The sequence below is a fragment of the Centroberyx affinis genome, unplaced genomic scaffold (assembly GCF_046629955.1).
Source record: "Centroberyx affinis isolate AG114_WGS23_722 - 3 ecotype Tasmania unplaced genomic scaffold, CSIRO-AGI_Caff_v1 ptg001826l_1, whole genome shotgun sequence".
In the NCBI taxonomy this organism is placed as follows: domain Eukaryota; kingdom Metazoa; phylum Chordata; class Actinopteri; order Beryciformes; family Berycidae; genus Centroberyx; species Centroberyx affinis.
In genome coordinates, this window is record NW_027280208.1 from 43,510 (window position 1) to 65,962 (window position 22,453).

At 42.6% G+C, this 22,453-nt stretch overlaps 1 protein-coding gene across 1 annotated transcript in view; it reads right to left on the reverse strand.

The window, feature by feature from the left end:
* Nucleotides 1-2,030: 2,030 nt before the first annotated feature.
* cdh5 (cadherin 5) overlaps nucleotides 2,031-22,453 on the reverse strand; it is a 37,410-nt gene continuing 16,987 nt past the window's right edge. The window contains exons 3-15 of the mRNA XM_071529664.1: nucleotides 21,761-22,040; nucleotides 20,873-20,995; nucleotides 20,487-20,654; nucleotides 19,939-20,120; nucleotides 16,819-16,926; nucleotides 15,970-16,112; nucleotides 15,263-15,396; nucleotides 14,635-14,744; nucleotides 13,962-14,064; nucleotides 8,973-9,103; nucleotides 8,220-8,334; nucleotides 2,781-2,913; nucleotides 2,031-2,686 (exon numbers count right to left, since the gene is read on the reverse strand). Of these exons, the coding sequence (XP_071385765.1) occupies nucleotides 2,299-2,686; nucleotides 2,781-2,913; nucleotides 8,220-8,334; nucleotides 8,973-9,103; nucleotides 13,962-14,064; nucleotides 14,635-14,744; nucleotides 15,263-15,396; nucleotides 15,970-16,112; nucleotides 16,819-16,926; nucleotides 19,939-20,120; nucleotides 20,487-20,654; nucleotides 20,873-20,995; nucleotides 21,761-22,040 (2,118 nt within the window). The 3' untranslated portion in view covers nucleotides 2,031-2,298. The remainder of the gene's footprint in view (nucleotides 2,687-2,780; nucleotides 2,914-8,219; nucleotides 8,335-8,972; nucleotides 9,104-13,961; nucleotides 14,065-14,634; nucleotides 14,745-15,262; nucleotides 15,397-15,969; nucleotides 16,113-16,818; nucleotides 16,927-19,938; nucleotides 20,121-20,486; nucleotides 20,655-20,872; nucleotides 20,996-21,760; nucleotides 22,041-22,453) is intronic.

Genomic DNA, 22,453 nt, shown 5'->3' on the forward strand with positions numbered 1-22,453 from the left:
AAATCCACCCTAAAAACACTTTTACACTGTTAAGAAAATAGCTATTTGGGTTGTACTTTGCATTTCTGGCCCCATTTTGTCATATTGTGGTGTATTTTTCTTATTCTCGTGGATAATTGGCCATTGGTATTTTCAGCGAAGCCACAATGGAGTTTGATAGCAGACGATTTTTAAGCTTTTGAAAGCATCAACGGTAAACGTCAGGTTTTGGTGTCAGTCCCTCATAATCAAAGAGCGAGGGCTTCTTTCTAGAGCTGCCATTTTGCACCAAGAGATGTTCAACAATCATACAGGGAGAAATCCATCGTAGAAGAGGAGAGAGACCAATTTCTCCACTGACAGCAGCCTCAATAGACCAGAATGCAATGCAGCCACAAGAGTAAAGAGCGTGACTTTTTCCATTGCTGGAAAAAGCCTCTGACTCTCTTTCTCTTACTATACTATCACTATCGCTCTCCCCACCTACATTATAACCCACAGCCGAGTGCAACAAGTTCACGCCTGCTCTCTGGGGGTTGTCGAAAAGCATTGTGGGAAATGTAGGAAATCACTCACTGAAGTAGACAAAAGGCATGTTGACAGAAAGTGGGTTCACCAAAAAGGTAAATTACAACACTTCATCACAGAATAACTTCTATGATGCGTTGAACTTCAAAGATTGATGTGGCTGGCTGTGATCAAACAGTTCAAATCTCTTTGAGTTAAAACCCGTGTGACGCTTTTCTCCTCCAACACTAAACGCCCGAGCGACCATATTTACAAAACAGCAACTTAAAATCAAAATAAAATCACCCTCTTTCCCATGTGCTTGGTCCCTTTGTATAATATCAAAAATATATCAAAGTTAGAAGAGATTACAGGCCGTCAATACCACAGGGAAGTGTAAGACAGAAAACAAAAAAACAAAAAAAAAAAAGAGTATGACGAAGAGCAAAGCAAGAATAGGTTGCTTTTACTTGCACCATTCTGCATCCCCAGTTGGATTTTAAACCTCCATGCACATTAAAATTCCATTAGTCAATGTACTTAAATATTCTGTTTTTGAGTCGCTGTTTGTAAATGCCACATCCCATATACAAGAACCCAGATGAGGTCATATCCAGATGATGAGAAACCCAAATATGAAATCTGGGATCTGGAATGTAGGTCTACTGATATCAGCCAGGATATTAAGCCATGTTTACGTTTTAATGCTGTTTTTTGTGGTACATATAGGTTCTGATTTCCATGGTTAATTGTCAGAATATTTAGTTAATGTATGAAGGGATATTCATAATCGGGATGTGTGGATGCATAGAAAGAGCTTATCCTGACCTTAATCAGGATCTGAAATATTAACTGGAATACCGAGCATGTAAACATACTCATTGCTGACAAAAGGGGGATGAAAAACGGGAGCTGAGACATGGATTAAATGCAAGAGGACATCATAAATCAATTCAGTGACATCATTGGCCAACAGCAACATGATTAGCCCGCTCATCATCCAAAACACAACTCTGATTGGCTGCGGCCCGGAGTGGAGAGTGCTTGGAGGGTCGTCTGATTGGACAGAGACGAACGTTAGGAAGCAGGAAGTACATCTCATTGTTCAGGTCAAACTAAAGATGGCAGTATTCGGTGGTGAGTAATGTCTGAAGGATCTTCACAGGTAGAAAAAAAGGGGTTATGGATATCAAACGTTAAAAATAAACACACTGCGATGGAAGAAAAAAATACTGGCGTTGTGTGGATGTCACGCCTTTGCTAATAATCCCTGCTCTTCCACATCTGTGAAGCAGTTAGTCCTCACTGCCTGCTACGGCGTCACATGGCGTCTTTTAAAATATCTTCCCAACATCGCCACGGAGGAAGCAGAGGGTGAGATTACATCAAAAAAAGAGATTTGAGATATCCGACAGAAAAACTCCTTGATCTAACTTGGCGGGGCTTCCTGGAATTCGCTGAAGCTCTTATTTAGACCGGGAGGGACCAGACCGGGGGGGGGGGGGGGGGGGGGGGCTAGACAAACTCACTGAACTACGACGGATTGCAAAAGTCGCTTGGCGTTTCGAAACACCGGAAAACGAGAGCGTCCCGATTCTCTTTTCAGAAGTCTTTGGAGACCGCGGTGCCTGCTCGATCTCAGCTCCTGACGGGATTAAATCTATGTGTGTGTATGTGTGTTTAATGCTGTGTAAGTGTGTGTTTTGGCAATGTGTGGGTGTATTTGTATGGCTGTTTTTGACCACTGATGTGTGTGTGTGTGTGTGTGCGTGTGTTTTGGCATCATGTATGCTTATCTGCAGACGCTCTCCATCAGTACGGACAGATGCGGTCCGGTCCGTCCACTCCGTACAGCTCGGCCAGGGTCCTGAACCTCGGACCCCAGTCGTTCAGGAAGTCGTAATCCAAGTTCGATCCGGTGGAGGAACTCTCCAGGGAGCTGAGGCTCCCGGCCAGAGACTCGGGCCCCTCGTAGCCGTAGATGTGGAGCGTGTCGTACGGGATCCCATCCCGGTCGTGGTCCGCCTCGTCCTTCTTCACCTCGATCATCACGGCCATGTCGCCCTTGCACGCCGTGGGCTGAGCAGGGTGGAGGGGGGGTTTCTGCACCATGGCGTAGAGGGACGGGTGGGGGTGGTGGTCCGGGTGGCGGAGCATGGAGCCGTCGTGGCGAGCCGAGGTGAGGATGGAGACGTCGTAGCTGCAAGAGAGAGGCAGATTTTAGTTTAAAGAGTACATTTTAAAGAGTAAAACAGGTCAGATAGAGAGCAGAGTATTTCTTTTCCTCCACATACCCGTTGGTGTCCATCTCTCCTCCCCCCTCCTCGTCGTACGTCACCAGCTGCTCGTGGATCTCCCCGCTGTTCTTCATGCTGGCCAGAGACTCCTTCTGGTAGCGCTTCCTCATCACTATCAGGATCACTATGACTAGACAGCAGAGAACACAGATTGTATTTTTTTTTATTATTTATATATTCAGTGTAGGTTCTCCTGAGCATGAATGCTCTTTGTAAACATTCATACTACTCTTCTCCTGATGAGCCCAAACGACACATGAGCTACTCAACTGTTGCGACTGGGAATTAAAAGCCTCCACCACCCTAAAAGACACCCTAAAACACTTTAAGGCTGTGTTTTTACATTAAAACAGATGGCACAAAAGGCGGTTGCTGTCAAAAAAGTACTGCACCCATCCGGTGGCTTTTTTGGCAGAGCGGAGCGCTTTCAAATTTGAGTTTGGTTCAACTTTTAAGAAAAGCACCGAGTGACGTGTACAGATTTATTTCTCAGCCAACCAATCACGATGAAGGAGAGGCTGGGTTTCATGCTACGTAGGAGGCTGGCTGTTTCCCACAACAACAACAAAGATGGAGACAGTGCCAGTGGAGAAATTGGTTGTTGTAGTAAGTGAGTATCCGATACCACAACTCTGATCATAAAGAGGCAGTATGGCATCATACTGGATGTGTATTGGGAGTATCTGGTAAGACTTTGCTTGTTGCACAACACTGTATTGTCTGCTAGAAGTGCTAACCGGCTAGTCAGTGGTAGATATCTGAATTCACAGCAAATATATATATGATGTGCATAATGGACATCGTTTTGTCAATATGTGAATCCATTTTTGTCTCAGAGTCTAGAAAGCCCAGCCACCTTCACTGCTGGACTAACAGTCTTCTGAATTAAAAAAAGATGCCAAGGATGAAAAAGAGAGGAGAGAAAATGAGGACAAGAAAAAAAAAGAAAAAAAGAAAAAGAGCAGGGGCAGGAAACAAGTGAGAAAAGTAGAACAGGAACTGTAGGGAATGAGACTGGAAAACAGAACGAGAACGAGGGGAGAAAAACGAGCAGGGGATGGTTTGAGGTGTCTGAGAGGTTCGCCCCGAGCCTGAAAACCTCATCTGAATCAAGTCTGCCAGAGACAGAGAGACACCGACTCTGAACAGACAGAGAGAGAGAGAGAGAGAGAGAAAATAAGATTCAAGAAAGAGGAAGGGAAGGGGAAACGAGTGTGAGAAAACAACACTAGAGGGGGGGAAGAGAAAGAGAGGAAAGGGAAGGAGAGTTTGACCTGGCAGATGACAAAGAAATAAACACGATTGAGAGAGGGAAAGAAGAGAAAGGAAGGAGAGAAAGAATTAAATGCAAAGAAGAAAGGAGACAAAAGGGGGAAGGGAAATAGAGGCAAGGAAGAAACCAAGATGAAAGCAATATCCTCCATAAAATATCTTCTTTTTCTCATTTCCAGCTCCCAGACGTAGATGAGTTTTGTTTAAAATCACTGTGAGATTTTGACCATTTTCTCTTACTTCTGAATTTCTTCTCCTGAGAAACAAGCCTTGGATCGCCTCACTCTGGTTTATCATGCTTCTCAATTAGCTCTTTCATTTTTTTTTATTTTTTTTTATGTCTATGGGTCATTAAAGAGAAACATCTCAGAAATCTATCAGCATGATGTCTACAAATGATATATCATGCTTTTCCTATTTGTCTGGAGCATTTCTTAAAATTAATACAGATGTATATTCTCATGTGCATCTCTTTAAGGGGCATTTAGGAGAAAGAATTCCTGATGATCCTAAATTTATTCGATATTGAGATGGGCTGTATTTCTCCAGAGATAAAGAAACCGTAAGGAGATCTTTCCTATAAGAACTGAAAGAGTTTAAAAAGGTGAAATCCTGGAAAATCACAGAAGTGTATGAGAGGGGAACAAGTGAGAAAATGGTTTAACAGATAAAAGGCTTCAAGGAGTCAAAGGAGACATTTTGACACCAAAAGAGGTGTGAAAAGTAAAAACCTTTAGACCTGAGATGAACATGATGTAAGGTGAGAGGAAGGGACAGAGGAAACGCAAAGCAAACCTGGTTCAAACTATAATTTTGCAAATAATGTGCAGCATTTCTGTCTAACCTTGTTGGATTTCACTGTGTTGTCCAATATGTCGCACATAAACAAACTATATAAAGTATTCATTGTCTCGCTTGTTCTCTCTATTTTGAGAATGGAATGAAGAGATGGAAGGAGAAGAGAGGGAAGGAAGGAAAGGAGGCATGAATGAAGATAAGACAAGGTGATAATTAAGGAAAGGAAGGGAAGGAGGGAGGGAGGGAAAGGAAGAAATGGAGAAGGAGAGTGAAAAGGAAAAGAGAAGGAGGAAAGAAAGGATACATACACTCGACAGTTTCTAAGACATTAGATTCGGCCCCCGAGCCCCGGTCCTGATATGAACCTCTCTCTCTCTCTCTCTCTCTCTCTCTCTCTCTCTCTCTCTCTCTCTCCCTCTCTCCCTTGGCGGACGGGCAGCATTAGCCATGCCTTTTAGTCGAGGGGCGAGCGGGACTAATTTAAGTTTGCATGGGAAACCAACAGATTAATCTTTTACAACACATGCTCTGCGGTTTAATAAGCTCTGGAGATAGCAGACTTAGAGGGGGCACACACACACACACACACACACACGAAAGAAAGGAAGAAGTCCTTTCTTTGTGGGAGAAAAAAGAAACGACTGAGAAAAATGTCTTTTCGTGTGTCAAACCCGACTTCTGTGAGAAAATGCATCTGTGAATGGGGCGTGCGGTAAATTGCTTTGGGCTCTGGCAGATAATGACAAGTGCGTTAAATAGTTAATCTGGCCTGTGTTGGGGGTGTTTGATAAAGAGAAAGAGAGACAGAAAGGGAAAGAGAGGGAGGAAGAGAGCGAGTGAGCGAGAGATAGCGAGACCCAGAGGGAACGAGAAAGAGGGAGAGAGAGAGATGAGGGGAAAAAAGCAGAAGGGAACAGAGAGAGAGGAATGGAGAGAGAAGGAGCGATAGAGAGAGAGAGAGAGTGTATTAATAGTTAATAGGTTGAGTGTTTGGTGGTGTTTGATAAGCAGACGGCACCTAAAGAGCTGATAAACTCTCCTCATTACAACTCCTATTCTTCTGCTGCTTTTCCCACAATTCTCTTCTTCGGCTTCTTTTTCTCTCTCTTTCTGTCCCTATCTGTCAGTCAGTCAGTCTTGCCTCGCTCCTGTCTCACTCTCTTCTTACTTTCTTTCCCTACTTTTCTTTCAATGTCTCCCATTTCTAAGGCGAGATTTGAGGTTTTTTCTTCCCCCTCTGCCAGTCCGCCTCCGTCCCTCTTCATCTTCAAGTTCTTGTTCTCTTTTCCTCTCTTTCGCAACCGTTTCTCATCCCTGATCCCTCTCGTCTGGCCGGCTATCTCCCGCACGCCGCTCATCCAATGTGACAAGTGTCTTTTTTGTTTCCCCCCAGAAAAAAAAAAAAAAAAAAAGAAGCAGCAGGGCGAAAGGTATCAAAGAGAATATTGAGCTCACAACCGCAGGCATTATTTACACATCCGCCGCTGCATTATTCATAAAACCAACAATACCAGGAGAAAAAGTTTTTTCCCCCCCCGCAAAACACAGGCCTTGTTTTCAGAAAAAGCAAAAAAGGGGGAGTGAGTGTGTTCGCACGTCTGCGTCACTCAGGGCCGGCGTCTGGCATCCATCATTGATGCCACCTTGCATTCTTCTCAAGGCATAAAAACTACATGGGTTTAAGGAGGAACTGAAAGCATCATTTTCTTTTATCCTCTCCCCTATCCTCAGCTCTGTCTGGTCTTCTTCTCTGCTACCAGACTTCTGTCGATGATGGTGACGTACAAATGAAAAGTTAAAGTAATAATCTGTGGCATTTTCATATCAGTGACTGCGTTTACACGGACTTGAGTGTCCCGGTTATGAGGCTTATCCCGGTTTTGATCATATTCGGGATATGGCGTTTACATGGAACACAGAGAAATCTGGTTCTTCATATCCCCGTATACATGATAAATACTAGTATCCTGGTTACTGATTACTGCATGCTCTTTGCGCAGTCGCCTGTGATGTTTACAACACAAACCGACAATTTTGAAATCGTTAATCTGATACAGCATCCGTTGCACAAGGGAAGCCGATGTCAACACCACCGTCTTCTGTGACCAAGCATCTCGTCCAAAGAAAGTTGCTGGATCAGAGCCACTTGTTTTGTTTTGATGTTTGGCTGTAGTAATGTTTCTTTAGTATTTTTCTTGCTCCACTGTACGTGTTGGGAAACCGGCGTGCTGTAGTCTGTATACTACAGACTTGAATAGGTCAGCATTTCGATGCTTTCTCCCATCTAAACTGCCAAGTATATTTAATTCTTTCATCACTGAAAGACAAAACTCTGTTTCCTCATCGCTCCAGAAGTGAGACGCTCTCGTTGCCGCCATTGTTTGTGTTTTTCTGTCACGTCTCTCGGCTGAAGCCGCGCCTGCGCAGGTAGTCGGCAGCGGTCAGAAACCGGGATAAAATGTATACATGCCACAATATCCCGGGTTTCTTTCGGAGTGCTCCAGCTAGCATAATCGGGTTTCTCAAAACCGGGATATGGGCTTATCCAGGTTTCTGAAATCGGGATACGATGTTTACATGCGCAAACACAAAAACGGGATACTTCAAAAACCCGTTCATAACCGGGATACTCAAGTCCATGTAAACGCAGTCAATAAATGTCCATTTTGCTAATCTCTACCCCTGAGTGGTGTAACGCAACAGTGATTCAACCAATACCCATTCATGAAAGCTTGTCTGTCCATTGTCTGTTCTAAACAGCCGGTGTCTGGCGGCTCTTTCATGGGAAAAATCCACTATCCTCTGCCGGGATAGTGGCGGGAAGTGACACATTTTAATTTTCCGGTTTGTTTGGAATAAACAGAAGAAGAAAAACTGGGTAGTCAGCGTGAGCAGCGATAGCCACCATGGCCGAACAGACAGAGAAAAGAGAAACTGAAACTGCATCGACAGAAAAAATCCAAGCTCCGCCCCCCCACACTGTTTGATTGACAGGTGATCTCTGGGAAGTGCAGTGCAGAAACACCACAGCAATGAGCGCTGAGCAACAGAGATGCCAACAAAATAAGAAAAAAAAATAATAGCGAGGATCTTGAGGATTACCACTTTTAATCTTTGATCTTTTAATCTCTAAAACACTGCATTCATTATGGAGAAAAAATTATATTACCTTACATTCATCTATCTATCTATCTATCTATCTATCTATCTATCTATCTATTATCTCTATCTAGTCAGTATACACAGAAATATGGCTTAGAGAAAAGCATAGGAGTGTGTATGATGCACTGCCTGTCTGTCTGTCTGTCTGTCTGTCTGTCTGTCTGTCTGTCTGTCTGTCTGTTGTGAATGAAGAGTTGAACTTACCCAGTATAGTCAGTATACAGAGCAGAATGGCGATCAGGGCGTGAACACTGACTCCCATCCTCAGAGCGGCTGCTTTGCACTGAGTGTGAACCCGCCTGGCATCACACCGACACACCTACAGCAGGTAGCACACCAATCAATCAGTCAATCAATCAAAACTAATTTGTTGTTTCAGTCCATATAGTGCATTTCATATACAGGGAAAATTCAGCAAGCTTAACAGAAAAGTGAAAGAGAAAAAAATGGCAAACATGGAAGGAAGAAAACAAATATACATTTTCTGCTGTAAAACTGTAAAGCACTTTGTGTTGCTCTCTTCTGTTGGATGAGTCGACAAAAAAAATATTGCTTCCAAGAGGAATGAAGATCTGCTTCTGAAGTCCTTCAGAAAAAATATTCATTGCAGTAAAATTGTGATGTGATTTGTAAAGATATCAGTTGTTGTAGGTTTCTGTCAACACAGATCTTTATTTATGTAAAAGTGCAGTGGTTGGTCCACATTTCAAGCTCCTGGTGATTTGTAAAAAGTAAAAAAAAATATTCATTGCAAAATTGCAAATGAAAAACAATATATAGTCATTTATATCATATCATGTTGTTTATATTTATCTTTGTCCAACTTCTACAACACACTACAACATAATTATCTTCTTGACCAAATGCTATCAAGCAAACAGTACACCAATATAACACACACACACACACACACACACACACACACACACACACACACACACACACACACACACAGACCTTGATGGGGAGGCGGGTGAGGCTGCTCTTTGGGGGTCGTCCTCCATCGTTGATGCCCACCTCCAGGATGTAATCCCTGGGGTCATCCAGGCTGAACGTCCCCTGCTTCACCCTGATGTCTGCTGTGCCGTCTGGAGCAGAAGAAGAAGAAGAGACAGATTTAGACTATGAGCAAAAAGACTATGAGCCATGATAAACAAAACAAAACAAAGCAAAGCAAAGCAAAGCAAAGCAATGCAAAGCAACACAACACAACACAGAATATAACAGAATAGAATAGAACAGAACAAAACAGAATAGAACAGAACAGAACAGAACAGAACAGAACAGAACAGAATAGAACAGAACAGAACAGAACAGAACAGAACAGAACAGAACAGAGCAGAATAGAACAGAGCAGAGCAGAACAGAATAGAACAGCGCAGAATAGAACAGAACAGAACAGAACAGAATAGAACAGAACAGAACAGAGCAGAGCAGAATAGAACAGAATAGAACAGAGCAGAGCAGAACAGAGCAGAGCAGAGCAGAACAGAACAGAATATAACAGAACAGAACAGAACAGAGCAGAACACAACACAACACAACACAATATAACAGAATATAACAGAACAGATCAGAACAGAATAGAATAGAACAGAACACAACAGAACAGAACAGAATAGAACAGAAACAGAACAGAACAATGTCTCCTCTGCGGACCGGACCAACAATAGTGTCATTAGTCAAATCTCCAGCAGGCAGCAGTTTCCTGCAGAGACGATGGGAAGAGCTTTTCTACACAATATCCTCTCTGCCTGAGGAATTCACCGAACACAAAGGCAGGAAAGACTCTTGTGTACCGAAACATACCGAGACACACAGCTGAGACTCTCACAAAGAGGCACACAGGTCTGCTTTAAGGGCAAGTTGTACACCAAAACAATCCGGTGCGAGTACAGTACCCGTTTGATGACATATCAGGCCGATATTGGCCTTTCGATAAAAATCAGGCATTTGAATGTCAGTGTTGCCCAATGCTGATATGATGGTGAGGATATGATTTTACTCAAAAGCTTTAGTGGTGTCAGTGGTGTCTCACCCTGTCTTAAAGAGCTGCAAATAGCTTTCCATGGAGAGTTTTAGTGCCACATGATGGTCTAAATGCTTTCAGAGATAGGGTGACAGGGAGACAACAACAAAAATCCTTATCAATCCTCATAATTGGCTTGATATTTTGAGCATGAAAATTGTCAGATTTGTAGATATTGCACAGCAACGCAAAACATCTGTTGGCTACCAGCAGCTTCAATCCAAAAATGTTGTTGTCGTTATCGCTATCGCTTTCAAAAACCCATACTGGTCGAACCCTAACTCATGTACATAGCTCATGCACATGAGTATGATGTATGATGTATTACATCAGTCTCAGTAATTTCTCTGTAGATTGGAAACAACATTAAAATGGTCAAATTAAAATTTTTATCCAATATCAGAGGGTTCAATCCCAGTTAAACAAATCAAATACATTCAATCATAATCTATGTATTGCGATTGTTATGCATCAAATACCACCTGCAAGGTCGCTTTAACATTTTATGATATTCAATATTGATAATAGATATATATAGATAGATAGATAGATGTAATTCCAATTCCTTTCATTCATGAATTGCAGGTGTGTGTGAGAAGACACGGGTTCAGATGAGGCCTTAACTAACTGAATAAGAGATGAGAGATTTTAATGCACATCTCCTCTAGCACTTTATTTTCTCTCATTCTTCCTCCTCTTTTTTCTGTCCATTACCTTTTGTGTTGTCTCCTGCTCTCTCTTTCCTGTCTCTCTGGGTTTCTGTATCTGTCTCACTGTCCCTTCTCTCTCTCTCTCTCTCTCGCTCTCTCCATTGTGTCTGAGTGTCTCTCTCTCTTTTTGTTGTCTGTCTGGTGTTAATGCAGTGCGGTTTCTGAGTTCCCGTGTATCTCCCTGGTCTAAACACGGAAACATGTCACTTCACTGCGCAGCTACACTGAGTGTCGGAGTGTGTGTGTGTGTGTGTGTGTGTGTGTGTGTGTGTGTGAGACCTGCGTGCCAAGTCAACAAACTCCTCTCCCAGCATGCAGCGCTGCCATCATCAACGCCACTCTCACCAGATTTTGTATGTCTCTCTGTGTGTGTTTCCAGATCCATAATGAAAGCCTGGTTGTTTTTTTGCAAGTTTTAAAGAGCTTGTCGTCGATAAATATTTTAGAAGCTTCCCTGCCACTTTGCGGTTCTTGTTGTATGTACGAGGTGTGTGTGTGTGTGTGTTTGTGTGTGTGTGTGTGTGTGTTTATGTGTGTGTGTGTGTGTTTATGTGTGTGTGTGTAAGCAGTGTGTGAGTGTGTTAAGTGTTGTGAAGGGCTGTCAGAGGGCCGGAGTCCTGAGCCACAGGGGAGAACAGTGGCTCCACACTGACAACCAGCACTTAGTCAAACAGCGATCCTCCCTCACTCTACCTCATATACCTCCTCATCTCCTCTCCTTTCCTCTCCTCCTCTCCTCTCGTTTGCTGTCCTTTCCTCTCCTACCCTCTGCTCTCCTCTCTTCACCTCTCCACTCCTCTCCTTTTTCCTCTCATTTCCTCTCCTGTCCTCGCCTCTTTTCTTACCTCTGCTCATCTTCTCCTCTCAACTCATTTCTCTCTCCTCTTTTTCTCCTTTTCTCCCCTTTCCTCTTCCCTCCTCTCCTCTCCTCTCAAGTCATCTCCTCTCTTTCTTTCTCCTATTCTCTCCCCCTTTCCTCTCCTCTCCTATCCTCCTTTCCTTTCCTCTGATTTCCTCTCCTCTCCTTTCTCGCCTCTTTTCTCACCTCCTCTCATTTTCTCCTCTCAACTCCTTCCCTCTCCCTTCTCTCTTTTTCTCCCATTTCCTCTTCCTTCCTCTCCTCTCTTTCTTTCTCCTATCATGCCCTTCTATCCTACTTTCCTCTTCTCTCCTCTCTTCCCCTTTCCTCACCTTCCCTATTCTCATCTCCTCTCCTCTCTTCTCCTTTCATTATCTCACCTCTGTTCTCACCTCCTCTCATCTTCTCTCAAATCTCCATTTTCTCCTTTTCTACCCTCTCCTCTCTTTTCTTCTCCTTTCCTCCCCTTTCCTCACCCCTCCTATCCTCTCTTCCCCTTTCCTCACCTTTCCTATTCTCCTCTCCTCGTCTCGCCACTGAGCCTAACCCTCCTCTCCTCTCTTCTCCTTTCCTTTCCTTCCCTTTACTCTTCTCACCTCTCCTTTTCTCTCCTCTCCTCGGCCCTCCTCTCCACTCATCTCCTTTCCCCTGTCCTCTTTTTTCTCCTTTTCTCCTTTCATCCATTCTCCTCTCCTCTTTCTTCTTCTATCTTCCTTTCCTCTCCTTTTCTCACCTCTCCTCTCTTCTCTCCTCTAATCTCCTTTTCTTTTTTCCTATTCACCTTTCCTTTCGTCCTCTCCCATTATTTTCTTGTGTTCTCTCCTCTATTCTGTATTTTTCTTTTCTTTTCTCCTAATCTTTCCTTCCTACCTTCTCTCCTTCTCTCTCCCCCTCCCTCTTTTTCCTCTTCTCTCTCCTTTCGCCTCCTCTTAACACTGCCTCTCTTTAATATTTCCCCTCTCCCTGCTCTCGACTTTAATCCTTGTCTCTTCCTCTTGCCTCCTTTTATCTTCTCTACCACCTCTGCCTCGTCTGTCTTCCTTTTGCTCTCCTCTGCCCTCTCTTTTTTCCCCACCTCTCCTCTCCTCTCCTCTCCTCCATCCTTCTCTTCTCGTTTTCCATCCTTTCAACATGTCGACCCCTGCAGGCACGAGCGGAGAGGAACTTGGGGAGACGAGTTCATGCATTTTCTCTTTCTGATTCGAGTTAAACTTAAATTAAATAGTAACACTTTACCTAAATCTTTCATCTATTGAGCCTTTTAATATTTGACTAGAACAGTTGATACCACACTTCCCCAGGCTTTCATCTACGATAAGAGTATTTGTAATGATCATATAGTTGTTTTACTTCTGCAATTTAGGCTGGATTGCACATGGTTAAAATTAAATAAGATTAGTTGTCATCAGAGTTTCGTAAAACTGGGTTTAAAATGAGCTAATCAAATCTAAGATTTAAACCTACATTTTAATAATATCAACAAGATTATATATTAAAGATTATGTATTAAAAAAAAGCCTACTCGCATGCTGTTAAAATTGAATTGTTAAAATTAAAAATTGTTATTTTGTTACAGTTACTCTGTAACTACTACTGTAACACTGCTCTGCTTTGCTGTGTTACTCGCTAAATAAGCTAGCTTGCTACAAACTATGAACTTCGCTTAACTTCAACTTCAGTTTCCCCAGCTGATTCACCCAGATGCTTCCGTGAAGGGCTACAAAATCATAAGGTGTATACAGATGTATGCTTTAGTTAACGTGTTACTAAATACTGTTTTTTGGACTGCCCCAAAGCCATTAGGGTACTGTACAGAAAAACAAAGCTGATTTATTATGTGCATAATCTCATTCTTATCCCAAAACAAAGAGTGGGAGTTACTGAGAGTTAATGAGTCTGAAATCGTCCCCCTTAGACTCTTACCATGCAGTGTTTACTACATGATTTAGATGAAAAAAAAAAGCATTGCATTGTGGGTGAAATGTTCCTTTGACACCCTCGGCTGTGATGAGTTTGGAGTATAGAGAGTCGTCTGTTAGTCTTCAGCTCCACCGAGCCGCTCGCTTTTCAGCGCCGGCTCCTTCTCATTATTTTCAATATTTGCTGTTGTACATTCCAGACAGCACTTACAATCCCAGACAGGCAGTCTAAATCCCCAGACTTGCCTGGCAAAACCAAAGCGTGCTTTTAGAAGTTGAAAATATTTAAACTTTTAAATCAATTTTCAAATGGGGTTTTCAGTCGTTGCATAGCAACAAGTGCCGAGACCGGCGCTTCCCCCGAGCGCCGTTTAGAGCTACAAGCTATGAAAGAAAGAAACAAGACGTGCTCGGTGCACACAGACTTACTCCTGTTGTCGATGAGTGAGAAGTTGGCGTTCTGTTTGGTCAGGTAGAAACTGAAGAAAGGCTGCTGGTCGTCTTTATCGGTGGCTCTCACCGTCCCGATCACCTGAGGAGAGACGGGATAAGATAAATACATTTGTCCTGGACACAAACTGCCACTGCGTCCAACACAGTCTCAAAACAAATTGTGAAATGAGCACAAACTTTAAAACACACATCATGTGTTGCGGACACAAATATTATGAAGATTATGATCCTCTGCCATGAAAGGATTAGGGGACAAATTGGACACACCAGTTTCACGTGTTCGTTATGTGAAAACGTTAGCTAACAGTTAAGCTTAGCTGGACAAGTGAAGCAACTTTTGTTAAGGTTAAGGTTGGGCAACTAAAACAACTTGGCTAGGGTTAGTCAAACTACTGCCTTTCTAGTCGTGTCTCCAAACCTTTCATGGCGTGGAATCACATTTCTCTCACTTTTCATGTATGCAGCACCTCATTTGCTTTTTAAGACATCGTGTTCATTTCACAACATTTCATGAGACCAGGCTAACTATAGCGCATATCACCTGATTGGTCTCCCAGGTCCTGACACAGATATTAGTCGGTTCTCTTTTTGTAATAGCATTTTAAAAAATATTACTTTCTGACTTGATATTGCAGATACTGTGTCTTACCGTTCCAGCCATGTCGTTCTCACAGACAAAGATCTCATCCACAGCCAGTTCCGGCTCGTTGTCATTGATGTCCTGAACTAAAATGCTAACTTTGACAAACGACTGCAACCCTAAGGAGAAGGAGAATAGCACATGTTTAACTGCAGTGTAATGTAATGATAATGTGCTTGTAGGGCATAGCTAATTGGATAGCACTGATACAAGTCTGGCTTCATCCCTGCCAGCACTCCCAAGTGTCACTTCTTATTATTTCACAGTCTGCTGACAATGGAGACAGTCACATTGCTTAAGTTGGCAATATTGGCCCAATGCAGCACTGATATAGCAGTGGTCCTCAACCTTTTTGGCTTGTGACCCCTTAAAATGAAGCAACACCTACTCATGACCCCCATCACAGGCTGCACAGGCAGAGAGGTGAACAGTTCAAATGAAAAATGATTTTCTTTGTAGGTCATGAAAACTATTCAGTATTTCACAAGAAAAAAGAAAGAAATAGAGAAAAATCTGAAAAAATAGACATGATAATACATTTGTATAGTAGAAATGTGTTTTTTTCCTGTCCCATCAAATCATCAATCAATGTAGTGTGTAGTGTGTGTGTGTGTGTGTGTGTGTGTGTGTGGCGTACCACTCGGCTCCTCCTGTGCCTTGACTTGGAACATGTGTGTGGGCTCCAGCTCTCTGTCCAGCTTCCTCAGAGTGGACAGCTGACCGGTGACCGGGTTGATACCGATGGGACAGTCCTTGTCTTCGATGGAATACCTGGAGAGAGAGAGAGAGAGACAGAGAGAGAGAGAGAGAGAGAGAGAGAGAGAGAGAGAGAGAGAGAGAGAGAGAGTGAGATCATTAACAGCAACAGCTATGTAGGGTTACCCAGTATCGGCCAGTTGCATAAAGCTAGTTTAAGACTAGTCTAAGCCTTAGACTGGTCTTAGATTCTCAAGTTGGACTAGGCTAATTAAGACTGTCTGTTACTTAAATATTACGACTGACTTATTTTGAGGTAGGAAAGATAGCCACCTTCCCCCCGGCTAATCTTGAGTTAAGAACTTTGTTGTTATGGCAACGAGTCAGCCTAACTGTCAGAGTGGGAAGTTTAAATACTGAAGCTGTTTCATAAAAGACGGCAAATCTCTGTTTTTTGGAAAGACCTGAAGAAGAGAACGAGACAGAAACAACACATTAGAGATCTACAACAATCAAGAAGTTGTAGGAACGGGTAAATATACTGTAAGTGTCTATAGCAAGTTTGACTTAAGGTCACATTTAAGTCTAAGACTAGGTCTATCTTTAAGCAACTGGCCCCTGGTTGGGTGTGTGTACAGCGTCTTTTACCTTATGCTCTTGTTGGCTCTGTCTGGATCTCTGGCGGTGACCATTCCTATGTTGCTCACCATGGCTTCCTCCATCACATTGAAACTGTAGATGGGCTTGGAGAAGGTCGGCGGCTCGTCCACATCGATCACCCTGATGTTCACCTGTCAATTTCATTCGTTTAAAACAAATGATACAGAATTTAAATGTGTGATATGCACATATTTTGTCCACATTTCTCAAATCTAGACGATCTCCTGCTTCACACTCGCCCGGTTACATGTCTTGTTCACAACTGGGAGCTGCCCAGTACAACCAGTCTGCATTACCAGCTCTCCAGTTTCCAATTTACACTCCAATCAACTTCTTTCCCCTCTCCTCATCCCTCTTATCCTCCTTTCCTTTCCTCTCACCTTCTTTCCTATCCTCGTCTCTTCCCCTCTCCTTTCCTCTCATCATCTCGCCGCTGTTCTCACCTCCTCCCTTTTCTCATATTCTCCCCTTTCCTCTCCTCTCCTCTCCTCTCTTTTCTTCTCCTTTCCTCCCCCATTCCTCAGCCCTGGTTTGAGTCCCAGAATTCCGGGACTTTGAAATGATTTTTTTTTTTTCAAACAAGCCTCTCAGATCATCTGAAATCACTGGTTTATAAGGCAGAATGGGAGTAATGTCTGTTTCCTTCCCATTGAAACAGACTCTGCTGTACATCTGATCCCACTGATACTCAACTGAACCTAATTTTCTCTTGGACCATGACTGGTTGAGATAATGGTATGTCCCTTTTTTTTTTTTAGACAGATAATTTCCCAAAAAGCTTTGAATTGGGCAATGAGGCTTTAAGACTTCCACGGTCCCGTCTGCTGCAGTGTGTACCTGGGCTTTGGTGACAGCGCTGTCCTTGTTGTCAGCGGGAAACTGCAGGTTGTTCTCTCGCACATGAACTGTGAAACTGTAGCTGCTCCTCGTCTCATAGTCCAGAGCCTGGGGATCACAGAGAGAGGGCCATTCAATAAAAACAGGTCAAACAGCCGTATTTCAAAACATTAGATTGAACACTAAACATGAATTCTTCTCAACCAGCATCTCATCATTGAGACAGTGGCTGTTTATATGAGATTTCTGTTCCCATCGACAATCCATAATCAAAACATTTTGATTTTTGGCTAGTTCATCAAACAGCTGGCAGTCTGTGGGACACCTCATTAACTATGCATAAGGATGACCATTAATTATGCATGCAATCAACGAATCAGAACATTCAGGTATTGGTGACAATACCTCAACCTTTGTTCTACAATACCATGAGATTGAGGAGTGCGGTTTTCATTGTACTGAATCTACAGTAACCTATAAGCCCCCCTCTATACCTGGCATTAACATGCGTCTCGTCTCCAGTTTGTGTCTGGATCTGATGTAGCTGGGTTATATTTACGCCTGCCATTAAAATGCATCTCCAGTAAACACATTGAAATCTGATTTCTCTTTCCCTCCCCAAAACGCGGTTTGTCCCGCATGTCTCTTCCTCTTCCTCTATTTACGGCCTTTAAAATTGACAGTAAATACTCATCTTGTTGTAATATCCTGACAGTCCATTTTTTGACAAGGATGTTACTATCTGAGCTGTCTGCCTCCTGTCTGATTTGTTTCCTGGTTGGATTTGCACAAAAAAGTTTATTTCCGTTTACGTAACTCCTATATGTGGCTTGGAGACGCGTTTCATTTACACTTTGTTGTTAATGTGACCAAATGCATTTGGTCGACCAACTCCGGAGGTGGTCTGAATGATCGGATCTTCAGCGCATCTTGGGCGTATTTACACCTGAATTTTCTGAATTTTAAACCCTGAAGAAGGTCTACTCGACCGAAAGCTTGGTTTAATAAAGAAACTCGCGTGGACCTAAGTGTGCATTTAAGTTTTGCTCTTCCACTTTGATGTTTTTTGGCCTGTAGCACCTTAGCAAAAGATAGCGGTGGAGTGTGCGGTGATCTTCCTACTGAATTTTAAACCTAAAATGCCCGCCTCCCTCCGATATTAAACGGGTTACTGCATGGAAACATTTAACTTCTTGCACTGTTGGTTTTCACCGTCTGCGCACACTCAGACTCACACTGCATTATGGATACATTTCCATGTCAACAAAAACATGGTGGCAAGCAGTACTTAATGTTACTTTTGCTACTGGGATTATGATTTCTTTCCCCCGTATTAGAGGAAACCTACTGTGCAGTAAAATACTTTTTGCTGGCGGACTGTTTGATCAGCGGGTGGGACACCACAGGTAGACAGGAATATTCTGTTAACTGGTTTATTCATGGCAACAGGGAGGGAGACGCAGGGTATCAAAGGCATGTGTAAACAGCTTAACAAAAATAAGACCTTCACCGGAGTGCGGCCGATAGCCGGCTTACTCTGTGCATGTAAACACAGCCAATGAGGAAGATGAGAGGGACTGCAGAGTGGAGGGGAGACGTGAGAGAGAAGATTGAGGTGAGATCTGATCCCAGGCCAGCATGGGCTCATGTGGTTCCACAGCTCGTTTCATTAGTTATGCGTTTCAGTGATTTCAGCTCTCTGATGTCCTAAATACTTTATCTGAGGAGCACAATCCAGCAAAGTAAATCAGAGAGGCCCCGCTTGAGCTCTTGCAGGTCTGAATATCTCTTTTAACCAGGAGGAGGATTCTCATTTGGCTGACTGGTAGAAGTCTGGGGCCTCGTGTAGGACTCTTGAGTTGATTTTCTGTTATAATTGTTGGCTATGGTGTCGTCAATGTGTAATAAAAGTGTTATAACTGCGGGACCAAGCAAAACGTTTGAAAATGCATTGTTGTCAAAAATACTCTGATCTTTCTAGGTTCGCAGGGATATTGTGAGAGCGCTGTGTCTCTGATCCGAACACTCCTTACTCGAGGTTGTTTGTAATGTCGGTGATCCAGGAATTTAAGCTTATACTACTATTGCACTCGCTGTAAGCCGCTCAGGATAAGAGCATCACTTAAATGCCTGGAATGCAAAATGAATGTCTAACCTCAGCTCATTGTAGTAACTGTTTGAGCACGAGGATCGCGAGGCTGGAACAATAAAGTACATGGAAAGTACACTTGCCTGAATATGGTGTAAGCCTGAATGTCAAGTAGGACATCTGGGACTGTGACATTTCCCACTTGGCTTCATGAATTGAGGAATTGTGTGTATCACAGAGATTTCACCGATGTCAGCAGTCCAAGGTGATCAAAATCCAAATTATCAGTAATATTCACACTAATACAATAATAATACTGGACTTACAAAAAGTAAGTAATACCTGCTGAAGTTTAAGGTTGGTTTTAAATTTTAAAAACTTTTACTGATGCAGTAATAAAAGTTTTTTTGAAGAGCATCCATCTGCCTCCAAGAGCAGCTGAATTTTTTTTCCCTTTCTAGTTATTTCTTGTTCATGCACCTTGTTTTAAGGACGAAGTTGCACCAGTTTTTTTCTCTTGATTTTAAATTCAGAAATAAAAATATGGGCATGTGGGCAAAATGTGGGCATTCCAAGAGTAAAACACGTGAACACTTCAATAGAGCTGCAACTAACAATTATTTTCTTTGTCGATTAATCTGTCGATTATTTTCTTGATTAATCGATTAGTTGTTTGGTCTATAAAATGTCAGAAAATGGTGAAAAATGTCGATCAGTGTTTCCCAAAGCCCAAGATGACGTCCTCAAATGTCTTGTTTTGTCCACAACCCAAAGATATTCAGTTTACTGTCATAGAGGAGTAAAGAAACCAGAAAATATTCACATTTAAGAAGCTGGAATCAGAGAATTTTGACTTTCTTAAAAAATTACTCAAACCGATTAATCGATTATCAAAATAGTTGCCGATTAATTTAATAGTTGACAACGAATCGATTAAATCGAGTAATCGTTGCAGCTCTACACTTCAACGAAACGTCGTCCCGTTCTTCTGCTTTTTCCGAAATGGCGTGAACGCGGCATGCGCCTCCTACCTGTTTGAGCATGAGGTTGCCGTCCTTGTTGGGGCTGCGATCGACATCAAAGATGTTGTTAAACGGCGGGGTGACTGTGAAGACCGGGTCTTTGTTCTGAATCTGATCTCTGTCCTCCAACTCCAGACTGCCGATCTTCTCATTCAGCTTGTGGTCCTCTGGAACCAGCAGCTCATATGTCTCTGTGGACAGAAAACACACAGGAGGTGTAAAAAAATGTTGTATTTGCAGAACAAAAGAGAACCAAATAAAGAGGCTAAGAGCTTGAAGGTGGGGAAGGAGTTGTACTTTTATTTCAGAAATAATTTCTTAAGAGAAGCCTTCAGCTTTTTGTAAAATTTTGAAATGAAGCTCTTCATGTACAAATCACTACAGTAACTATAATTAAGATTACAGGACAAATTCCTCTGTTGAAAGTCTGCTGAAAGATGCCATATTGCAGCAAATGTAAAGGTTTTCATGAACTGGGTATAGGTTGAATCACTATACGCAATAGAGAGTAGCAAAACAGATTGTGTTATGTGTTGTGTAAATAGTCTAGTCCTTACTTTTGGTGAAAGAAGCCATGTTGTCATTGGTGTCGGCGATGGTGATGGTGACAGAGGTGGTGGCTGTGCTGCCAGAAGCTATGCCTCTGGTGTCCTGAGCCTGAACCACCACCACATACTGACTCCTGGTCTCACGATCCAGAGAGTCCAACCTGGAGCTGATCATACCTGGGGAGAGGGAGAGAGAGCAAGAGAGAGAAAGAGAGAGAGAGAGAGGTTGAGGTTGTCACATTACCGTAAAATCAGCTTGTACATTTATCCTACAGCTCCCCTAAAAGTACTTGTTAGCATAGAATTTGACCACAAAAACCAATGGTGCTGCAAGATGCCTATTCCCAATCACACATTACATATTCAGCACATTAAAGCTCGGTGGACCAGCCTACCTGTGATGCTGTCGATCTCGAAGGCCGATCGGTCTCCTTGTTGGGTCAAAGTGTACCTGAGCTCTCCGTTAGCTGTGGTGGGGTCGTCAGCGTCAGTGGCCCTCACCTCAACCACTTTAGTTCCTGGATAAAGAGGAAAAAATCAATATGAGTTCATGCTGCATCATATAGTATTATAGCAGTAATATCCAAGAGAGTGTTTGTTACCATGATTATGGGTATAACACTGATTCAATGCAAATTGCAGCACCAAAATACCCATAATCACATCAAAGAATGCCCTCCAGTGCTTTATACAATGATTATCAACACGTGTACTGACTGAAGAGTTTCCTCCAAAGTAGGATTTGACCTTGACTTTGACCAATTAAACTGCTTGGCTGAAATTTCCTGGTATATAGCATATCTTGTGTCATACTGCATAGTACTGCACCATACCACACCACAGTTAATGGGATCATACTGCATCATATTGTATCGCATTGTATCTTACCTGGTCGTATTGTAGCATATCATATCATACTGTATCCTACCCTATCATGGTGTATTGCATTGAATCGCATCGTATCGTATCGTATTATGTTATTCAACTATATCAACTTGGAGTAATGTTAGCTCATTCATGACATTTGATAAGAAACATTGGGAAGTGTGGAGGCTTTGCTGATTTCAATGGCACAACTGTTTTTTTCATTTCATTTTTCCATGATGGATCTATTGTAGGTTATGGGTAAAATGGGAATGTTATTGTTTAAACTCCCTTGTCTCCTCTCCTCTCCTTTCTATATTCCATCATATGACAAAAAAAACAACAACTTGTCTTCGAAACTAGCATCAACTTCCGATGGTCTTTTTCAAATCATTTTTTGACAGAGTAACTCCACTCACCTATCTTGGACCTCTCCATGATGGATCCGTTGAACGTCCCGGGGAAGACGGGGCTGTTGTCGTTGATATCTGTCACCTGGACGACAAAGTCTCCAGCGTCCTCTATCAGCTTGTTGTTCCCATCGTACATCATGGCAGTCAGATGGTACATGCTCTTCTCCTCTCTGTCCAGAGACTTGGTGACAAACAGGTCTCCTTTGTGATCCACAGTGAAGATGGAGTTAGCTCCCTCACCTTCTATTTTAAACCTCTTCACCTCCACTTTCTGGTTCGACTTCAGCTGTGAAAGGGAAAACAGGAGTGACTATATTAGAGATTTTTTCACTTTCAACATACAGACTTCCCCAGCTGGTGTGAGGACTCAAATCAGTAACCTTCCAGCAATAATCAAATCACTCAAATATTCTTCAAACGGCAGGTTAGCAACAACTTAACACACTAGATTCCTCTTGCATGACAACATCAAATTGAATGTAACGAGGCAAAAAATACATGTTTGCCTTCCCCTTCAGATTGGCATGGCAAGGCAGACATACTGCCTGTTCAGACTACACTGTAGAAGATTGGCCAAGGAAGTAGTAAAAAACATGCAAGAAGTATATAAGGAAGTAGTTTAAAAAAAAACCCTCCCTATTCTGCTCACACCAATTGGTCCAATTGCTCTAATGAGGTTTTGTTGGGAGTTTTTCCATT